This window comes from Aotus nancymaae, unplaced genomic scaffold (genome assembly GCF_030222135.1).
Source record: "Aotus nancymaae isolate 86718 unplaced genomic scaffold, 86718_ANA_hifiasm-v0.15.2.pri h1tg000072l, whole genome shotgun sequence".
Lineage (NCBI taxonomy): Eukaryota > Metazoa > Chordata > Mammalia > Primates > Aotidae > Aotus > Aotus nancymaae.
In genome coordinates this window covers 795,351-805,401 of record NW_026988487.1, presented here as the reverse complement: position 1 = coordinate 805,401, position 10,051 = coordinate 795,351, and the positions used below count along the sequence as shown (strand labels likewise).

Genomic DNA, 10,051 nt, shown 5'->3' with positions numbered 1-10,051 from the left:
AATGGCACGATCTTGGCTCACCGCAACCTCTGCCTCCCGGGTTCAAGTGATTCTCCTGCTTCAGCCTCCCAAGTACCTGGGATTACAGGCAGGAGCCACCACATCTGGCTACTTTTGTATATTTAGTAGAGTCGGGGTTTCTCCATGTTGGTCAGGCTGGTCTTGAACTCCCGACCTTAGGTGATATGCCAGCCTCGGCCTCCCAAAGTGATGAGATTACAGGCCTGAGCCACGGCGCCCAAACTTTTATTTATTTATTTATTTTTTAAGACGGGGTTTCACCATGTCGGTCAGGCTGGTCTTGAACTCCCGACCCCAGGTGATCCGCCCACCTTGGCCTCCAAAGTGAGCCACCACACCTGGCCACCTTTTTTTTTTTTTTGAGACAGAGTCTTGCTCTGTCACCCAGGCTGGAGTGCAATGGTTTGATCTCGGCTCACCGCAACCTCTGCCCCCCGGGTTCAAGAGATTCTCCTGCCTCAGCCTCCCGAGTAGCTGGGACTACAGAGGCGTGCCAACACTCCCGGCTCATTTTTCTATTTTTAAAAATAAATTTATTTATTTAATTTTTTTTTCTTCTTTTTTTTTTTTTTAAAAGATGGGGTTTCACCATTATGGCCAGGCTGGTCTTGAACTCCTGATCTCAGGTGATCCACCTACCTCAGCCTCCCAAAGTGCTAGGATTACAGGCGTGAGCCACCGCGCCCGGAAATTTTCTTTTTTCTTTAATTTTTCTATTTTTAGTAGAGACGGATTTCGTCATGTTGGCCAGGCTGGTCTCGAACTCCTGACCTCAGATGATCCACCCGCCTAGGCCTCCCAAGGTGCTGAGATCACAGGCGTGAGCCACCGCGCCTGGCCTCCTTCTCATTTTTTAACAAATGGAATAAACAGCAATGTGCCAAGCATACAGCAATGCCCATTTCCCGGCCGCCAGAACGCCTCGCGCGCAGGCGCAGCTCGCGTTCAAGCACTCTTTTGCAGGCGCGTGACAGCGGTGCGTTCCACCCTGCGCCCTACGCCGTCTCCTCGCGCACGCGCGGCCGTACTCCACCCTCCTCCACTCCCTCGAGCACGTGCGCGTCCTCGCTGCTCACATTTCGGCGGAGGGCGCGCTCCCTGGAAAATTCCACTCCTGCGCTAGCTCCACCCTATGCGGCTTCTCTCCTACCCGGCGCTCTTCAAGCTCAGCTCCCTTCCCGGCGACCTTTGCGGGAACAAGATGGCTGCCCCCATAGCTCAAGGGTTGTCGCGTGTATCGAGGGTTTTGGGTTGGTGGTCTCGGCAGGTGGGTAGGAACGGGGCCGATAGGACCCTAGGGGCTAGAGGAGGAGGACAAAGTCGAGGGAAATATTCTCTGTGACTTGTCCTTGGTGAGCTGGGACAATATGAGTGAGACCTAGGCTGGGGAAGAGGTTGAGGTGGACAGGACCCAGCTACCGAATGGGGAGAGCTTAGAGAGGGCCGTGAAAACGAGTGAATTAATGGTGATTACGTTTTTCCGGTTTGGCTTGGGTCTGTCCGGTGAGGAGACGTTGAAAGGGAGACAAGTAATGGCTTGGAAGGTGGACTCCCTAATCTTATAAATGAACTACATTGAAGAGTAGCTGAAAATGCGGGAAGTTCCATATTGTCACTGCCTCTGTCTGAGCAAACCTAATGATCAGAGAGAAAAGGTCTCCTGGCCTTTCAAGAGTTTGCTGGTCAGTTGGGTGCTAAAACGGCAGAATAAAGTTTACAGCAAGACTCATAATAGAATGAGCAAAATATGAGGAGTAAATATGGAGCAGATGCCCAGAAGAGGACTTTACTTAGGCTTTAAGAATAGTATTCAGGGCCGGGCACGGTGGCTCACGCCTATAATCCCAGCACTTTGGGAGGCCGAGGCGGATGGATCACGAGGTCAAGAGATCGAGACCATCTTGGTCAACATGGTGAAACCCCGTCTCTACTAAAAATACAAAAAAAAGTTAGCTGGGCATGGTGGTGCACGCCTGTAGTCGCAGCTATTCGGGAGGCTGAGGCAGGAGAATTGCTTGAACCCAGGAGGCGGAGGTTGCGGTGAGCCGGGATCACGCCATTGCACTCCAGCCTGGGTAACAAGAGCGAAACTGTCTCAAAAAAAAAAAAAAAAAAAAAAAAAGAATAGTATTCAGGGTCGGGCGCAGTGGTTCACAGTTGTAATTTCAGCACTGGAAGTCTGAGGCGGAAGGATGGCTTGAGCCCAGGAGTTCGAAATGAGCCCGTCTTTACAAACAATTTAAAAATTATCCGGATGTGATAGCGCACTTCTGTTGTCCCAGCTACTTGGGAGGCTGCTGTGGAAAGATAGAGCCCAGGAGGTCAAGTCTGCAGTGAGCCGTGATGGTGCCACCACACTCTGGGCTGGCTGTCTGTCTCAAAAAATAAAAATAAAATAATGAAGAACAGTGTTCTGCTCATTTCAGTATTGGGTTGATGTTTCCCCATCAGTTCTTTGAAACTTGCTTTTTTTTTTTTTTTTTTGAGATGGAGTTTCGCTCTTGTTACCCAGGCTGGAGTGCAATGGCGCGATCTCGGCTCACCGCAACCTCCGCCTCCTGGGTTCAGGCAATTCTCCTGCCTCAGCCTCCTGAGTAGCTGGGATTACAGGCACGCACCACCGTGCCCAGCTAATTTTTTGTATTTTTAGTAGAGACGGGTTTTCACCATGTTGACCAGGATGGTCTCAATCTCTTGACCTCGTGACCCACCTGCCTCGGCCTCCCAAAGTGCTGGGATTACAGGCGTGAGCCACCGCACCCGGCTGAAACTTGCTTTAATCAACTCAGCATCCGTAGGAGTTAGCATAGTCCTGTACTGTAGAAAGTTCTAAAAGAAAGCTTTTAGTAAATGTGATATTAATAAAGTTTGCTGTCTTCTATTCAGAAACACCCATAAGTATTAAGGTCCTAATGCATTTTTCCCTGTGATTATTGTTGTATAATTGTTCCTGAAGCATTCTTTGCATATGCCTTTTCTATATTGCTTTGCTTAAAGTTTGTTCAAAAGAGTAGATCTTTATTCTAAGTTCCTAACCTTTCTCTCACCTTCCAGCCAGTTCTGATGACTCAGTCTGCAGCTATAGTTCCAGTAAGAACTAAAAAACGTTTCACACCTCCTACTTACCCACCTAAATTCAAAACAGAAAAGGAGTTTTTGGAACATGCCCGGAAAGCAGGAGTGGTTATTCCTCCAGAACGTTTGGAGCGTCCTATACATCTGGCCTGTTCAGGTGAGATATTTCTGGGACCCTGATCCAGGATCCTTCTGTCAGAGAGCTTCTGGAACTTGGGATGACTTGGACCGTGATTGATGATATTTAATTAAGCACGAAGTCAGTTTGACCTCAATAATGATTAACCTTATATATACTATATATCATGAAGTTGTTCTTTGAACTTACTTTCACGCTGTCCCTGGACGGCAAGAGTGAAATTTCCCCATTTTGTGGCAGTAGAAACAGAGGCTCTGAGAGAAGACTTAAATTGTTCTGTTTTTGTCTAGGGTAACATAGTTCTCTCCACATGGAAGTCTGTTTCATTAGTCTACTTTATATCCACAATCCTTCCCAATTTTATGTTACTTCAATTTTATATGACTTTTTCTCAATCTTTCAACTCTTTCTTTTTTCTTCCCTCATTACAGCTGGTATCTTTGATGCCTATGTTCCTCCTGAGGGTGATGCTCGCATATCATTTCTTTCAAGGGAAGGACTGAAACAGAAAACTGAACGAATAAAGAAGACTATGGCATCACAAGTGGCGTAGGTGTCTGAGACAATCGGGAGTTGGTATTAGAATAATAATTCCTCATTGCTACTTTATCCCAAAGAGAACTTTCTGGGTTAATTGGGTTGGGTATCACTCTCTTTTTTTTTTTTTTTTTTTGAGATGGAGTTTCGCTCTTGTTACCCAGGCTAGAGTGCAATGGCACGATCTTGGCTCACCGCAACCTCCGCCTCCTGGGTTCAGGCAATTCTCCTGCCTCAGCCTCCTGAGTAGCTGGGATTACAGGCATGCGCCACCATGCCCAGCTAATTTTTTGTATTTTTAGTAGAGATGGGGTTTCACCATGTTGACCAGGATGGTCTCGATCTCTTGACCTCGTGATCCACCCGCCTCAGCCTCCCAAAGTGCTGGGATTACAGGCATGAGCCACCGCGCCCGGCCGGGTATCACTCTCTTAATAACCTGATGGTATTTTCTCCTTTGTAGTAGAGTCTTTATTTAATGCAGAATAATGTGGGTCTTCTGATTCTTAGCATCCCTGCCTTTATTGGTAATTTTTGTCACATCAGTTAGGGAGTTGACTTTGGAATGTGTAGGATCCTTTTTTAATTGTATATTTAAAATAATAACATCATAGACTATATTTATGTAAGAAGTACCTTAGAATTTAAACTTCAGAGAGTAACAAAGGCCAAAAAGAGTTAAGAGGAAAGACCTGTTCTAGGGAGCTAACTGGGACTTAGGTAAGGAGCTGAAACCTTAACCTTTTTCTTTTTTTTTTCTGAGACAGAGTTTCTATTGCCCAGGCTGGAATGCAGTGGTGCAATCTCTGCTCACTGCAACCTCCGCCTCCCAGGTTCAAGCAATTCTCCTGCCTTAGTCTCCGGAGTAGCTGGGATAACAGATGTGTGTCATCATGCCCAGCTAATTTTTTTGTATTTTTTTTGAGATGGAGTTTCGCTCTTGTTACCCAGGCTGGAGTGCAATGGCGCGATCTCGGCTCACCGCAACCTCCACCTCCAGGTTCAAGCAATTCTGCTCAGCCTCCCGAGTAGCAGGGACTACAGGCACGCGCCACCACGCCCAACTAATTTTTGTATTTTTAGTACAGACAGGGTTTCACCATGTTGGCCAGGATGGTCTCAATCTCTTCACCTCGTGATTTGCCCGCCTCGGCCTCCCAAAGTGTTGGGATTAGAGGCGTGAGCCACCGCGCCCAGCCATTTTTTTGTATTTTAAATGGAGGCAGTGTTTCACCATGCTGGCCAGGCTAGTTTCAAATTCCTGACCTCAGGTGATCCGCCCACCTCACACTCCTAGAGTGCTGGGATTATAGGTGTGAGCCACTGCGCCCAGCCTTTTTTGTTTTTTTGGTAAGAGACAGGGTCTTACTCTGTCACTCAGGCTAGAATGCGGGGGCCTAATCATAGCTTATTGCAGCCTTCAACTCATAGCTTATTGCAGATTCAACTCCCATAGAATCTTTCTCCTAGACTCTCTTAGTTGAATAGACAAAATAATTTCATATTCATCACTCTAGCTTTTTGTTTTTTTGAGACATGGTCTTGCTCTGTCCCTCAGGCTGGAATGCAGTGGTGTGATCATGGCTCACGGCACCCTCACCTTCTAGGTTTTGATCCTCCCACCTCAGCCTCCCTAGTAGCTGGTAGTACAAGCATCCACCAAGGTGCCCAGCTAATTTTTTTTTTTGAGACATAGTCTCGCACTATTGCCCAGAATGGAGTGTGATGGCGCTAGCTCAGCTCACTGCAACTTCCACCTCCTGGGTTCAAGTGATTCTTTTGCCTCAGCCTCCTGAGTAGCTGGGATTACAGGCGCCTGCCACCATGCCCAGCTAAGTTTTGTATTTTTGGTAGAGATAGGGTTTCACCATTTTGGCCAGGCTGGTCTTGAACTCCTGACCTCGTGATCTGCCCGCGTAGGCCTCTCAGAGTGTTGGGATTACAGGCGTGAGCCACCATGCCTGGTGCTTTTTTTTCTCTCATTCTGTCGTCAGGTTGAAGTGCAGTGACGCAGTCTCGGTTCACTGCAACCTCTGCCTCCTGGGTTCTAGTGATTCCCCTGCCTCAGCCTCCCAAGTAGCTGGGACTACAGGCACATGCCACCATACTCAGCTAATTTTTGTATTTTTAATAGAGACTGGGCTTCATCACATTAGCCAGGATGGTCTCAATCTCTTGATTTCCTGATCTGCCTACCTTGGCCTCCCAAAGTGCTGGGATTACAGGTGTGAGCCACGCACCCGGACAACCCTGGTAATTTTTTTTTTTTTTGAGATCAAATTTCGCTCTTGTTACCCAGGCTGGAGTGCAATAGCACGATCTTGGCTCACTGCAACCTCCGCCTCCCAGATTCAAGCTATTCTCCTGCCTCAGCCTCCTGAGTAGCTAGGATTACAGGTATGCACCACCACGGTAGCTAATTTTGTATTTTCAGTAGAGATGGGGTTTCTCCATGTTGGGCAACCTGGTCTTGAACTCCTGACCTCAGGTGATCCACCTGCTTTGACCTCCCAAAGTGCTAGGATTATAGGCGTGAGCCAGCACACCTGGCTCAACCCCAGTAATTTTTAAAATAATTTTTTTTTTAGAGATGGGGTCTCACTATGTTGCCCAGGCTGGTCTTGAACTCCTGGGTTCAAGCAGTCTTCCCACCTCAGCCTCCCAAAGTGCTGTGATTATAGGTGTGAGCTGGCACACCCAGCCAGTCTAGCTCTGACTGTATCTCTTTTTTTTTTTTTGAGGCAGAGTCTCACTCTCGCCAGGGTGGAGTACAATGGTACGATCTTGACTTATCACAACCTCCGCCTCCTGGGTTCAAACGATTCTCCTGCCTCAGCCTCCCAAGTAGCTGGGATTACAGGCATGTACCACTATGCCTGGCTAATTTTGCATTTTTTTAGTAGAGACGGGGTTTCTACATGTTGGTCAGGCTGGTCTTGAACTCCTGACCTCGTGATCCACCCGCCTTGGCCTCCCAAAGTGCTGGGATTATAGGTGTGAACCACTGCACCCAGCTGTGTCTATCTTTTTAAAAAATTTGTAGTGTTCCTTGCAGAGCAGGGCTACCCCATAGGCCAGTGTGCCCAGAGTAGCTGCTCTGAGTATATCTAAATCATAGGTTTCTTTAGTATTATGTATAAGGTTTATGTGCATAAGTATATTGAGTCAGTGTTAATTCTTCACATGGCCATGACTTATTTCTCTAAATATATATTCTATCACATCACCTTCCCTGCTTAGAACTCTTTTATGGCTTCCTGTACCCAAAGAATAAAATCCAGATATCTTCAATGGTATGCAAGGCTTTTATAATCTGATCCTTGCCTTTTTCTTCAGCAACATCCTGTGTTCTTATTCCATTTTTCTCATCCTAAATTTTAGTATTTCCAAACTAATTGCCAGTTCCTTGCCAGTACTGTGCCATCCATGCCTCTTCCTTTCCTTTGCCTGAAATGTCTTTTCCCCCCACTTCTTTTCCTGGTAGCTCATTCCTCAAGATCCAACCCAAACAGTATGTTTTTTTTTTTTTTTTTTTTGAGACAGTTTCACTCTTGTTGCCAGGCTGGAGTGCAATGGTGCGATCTTGGCTCACCGCAACCTCAGCCTCCCAGGTTCAAGTGATTCCCCTGCCTCAGCCTCCCAAGTATCTGGGATTACAGGCATGTGCCACCACACCTCACTAATTTTGTATTTTTAGTAGAGACGAGTTTTCATAATATTGGTCAGGCTGGTCTCAAACTCCCGACCTCAAGTGATCCACCCTCCTTGGCCTCCCAAAGTGCTAGGATTACAGACGTGATCCACTGTGCCCAGCCATCATGTTTGTTTTTAAGCCGTCCTGACTATTTTTCGTGCTGCCTTTGCTATAATTGTAATTGCACACTTGTATTTATTACTTCTAATACTCTATACAGCAATGTTTTCTTTCATGCATTTCTCTCCTGGACTGTGAGTAGGGTCCATGGTGATGATTAACAAAGCATGTACGGTTTTACCATGCAGTTCTCTTCTAGGGGAGGAAAACAGTCATTAAATACTGATTGCACACAATTAAATAATTATGGGTATAGTGAAGTAGGATTTCCATGGGAGCATATAATAGGGAAAGATAACTTGGCCTGGGAGATCAGGGAAGACTTCCCTGAGGAAATGACATTTAAAGTTGGGATTGTGGCTGGGCACAGTAACTCATGCCTGTAATCCTAGCACTTTGGGAGGGCAAGGCGGGCAGATCACCTGAGGTCAGGAGTTCGAGACCAGCCTGGCCAACATGGTGAAACCCTGTCTCTACTAAAAATAAAAAATTAGTCGAGTGTGGTGGCGCATGCCTGCAATCCTAGCTACTCGAGAGGCTGAGGCAGAAGAATTGCTTGAACCTGGGAGGCCAAGGTTGCAATGAGCAGAGATCACACCACTGTACTCCAGCCTGGGCAACAGAGCAAAAAGGGATTGTTTTGTTTGGAGTTAGCCAGGTGGAGACGTGTAGTGAGGAATAGCATTCTAGGGAGCAGAACAGTACAAGCAAGCCTTTGAGGTTAAAAGAGTATAAAGGAGTGTCAGATTTTGTCAAATCATTTTTCTGTGTCTATTGAAATGATCATGTGATATTTGTTCTTTATTTTGTTGATATGATGACATATATTAATTGATTTTCTTTTTTTTTTTTTTGGAGATATAATCTTGCTCTGTCGCCCAGGCTGGAGTGCAGTGGCTCCATCTCGGCTCACTGCAGCCTCCGCCTCCCAGGTTCAAGTGATTCTCCTGTCTCTGCCTCCTCCTGAGTAGCTGAGACTACAGGAGCACACCACCATGCCCAACTAATTTTTGTATTTTTAGTTAGGGTTTCACCGTGGTAGCCAGGCTGGTCTTGAACTCCTGATCTCAGGTGATCCACCCTCCTTGGCCTCCCAAAATGCTGGCATTACAGGTGTGAGACACTGTGCCAGGCCTTATTAATTGATTTTTAAATGTTAAACCAACCTCACATTCCTGGGATAAATTCCTTTAATATACTTAAATTAACATTTTGCTTAAATCAGATTCTCTATTTACATTGTTATAACTTAGAAAATGCTGTTGACAACCGAGTTACATGGTACATTATGAATACTTTTTCTTTCCTGAATAACGTTTCCTGAAGTGTGTTATTTTGCTGGTTTGCTTATGAAACTATTGCTTATGTAATTTCCTCTCTGTGCATTCAAAACATTGTTTTTTGTTTATTTCTTGAGACAGAATCTTGCTGCATTGCCCAGGCTGGAGTGCAGTGGCTTGATCTCAGCTCACTGAAACCTCTGCCTCCCGGGTTGAAGCAATTCTTCTGCCTCAGCCTCCAAAGTAGTTGGGACTACAGGCATGTACTACCATGCCCGGCTAATTTTTTGTATTTTCAGTAGAGATGGGGTTTCACCATATTGGTCAGGCTGATCTTGAACTCCTGACCTCATATTCCGCCTGCCTTGGCCTCCCAAAGTGCTGGGATTATAGGTGTGAGCCATCATGCCTGGCAACATTAAATATTTTATTAATTTCATCTTTTTCAAGAAATCCCTCCTGGAGTCTTCTTGCCTGTTCTGATCTGGACTAGTTTCTTGCTCTTTGGGCTGACTGTACATCTTAGGATGTAATATTCCTCTTGCCTCCCCCTTTTTTTTTTTCCTTTTTTGAGACAGAGTTTTGTTCTTTTTTTTTTTTTTTTTAGATGGAGTTTTGCTCTTGTTACCCAGGCTGGAGTGCAATGGCGCAATCTCGGCTCACCGCAACCTCCACCTCCTAGGTTCAGGCAATTCTCCTGCCTCAGCCTCCTGAGTAGCTGGGATTACAGGCATGCGCCACCATGCCCAGCTAATTTTTTCTATTTTTAGTAGAGACGGGGTTTCACCATGTTGATCAGGATGGTCTCGATCTCTTGACCTCATGATCCACCCGCCTCGGCCTCCCAAAGTGCTGGGATTACAGGCATGAGCTACCGCGCCTGGCCCCAGAGTTTTGTTCTTGTTGCCCAGGCTGGAGTGCAATGGCTTGATCTCAGCTAACTGCAACCTTCGCCTCCCAGGTTCAAGCAATTCTTCTGTCTCAGCCTCCCGCGTAGCTGGGACTACAGGCACGCGCCACCATGCCCAGCTAATTTTTGTATTTTTTTTTAGTAGAGACGGGGTTTCACCATGTTGACCAGGATGGTCTCGATCTCTTGACCTCGTGATCCACCCGCCTCGGCCTCCCAAAGTGCTGGGATTATAGGCGTGGGCCACCGCACCTGGCTTTTTTTGTATTTTTAAT

General features: G+C 46.4%; 1 protein-coding gene across 1 annotated transcript in view; it reads left to right on the top strand.

Moving 5' to 3' along the window:
* Positions 1-1,188: 1,188 nt before the first annotated feature.
* MRPL45 (mitochondrial ribosomal protein L45) overlaps positions 1,189-10,051 on the top strand; it is a 29,423-nt gene continuing 20,560 nt past the window's right edge. Inside the window, exons 1-3 of the mRNA XM_064367478.1 lie at positions 1,189-1,288; positions 3,076-3,253; positions 3,667-3,784. Of these exons, the coding sequence (XP_064223548.1) occupies positions 1,223-1,288; positions 3,076-3,253; positions 3,667-3,784 (362 nt within the window). The 5' untranslated portion in view covers positions 1,189-1,222. The remainder of the gene's footprint in view (positions 1,289-3,075; positions 3,254-3,666; positions 3,785-10,051) is intronic.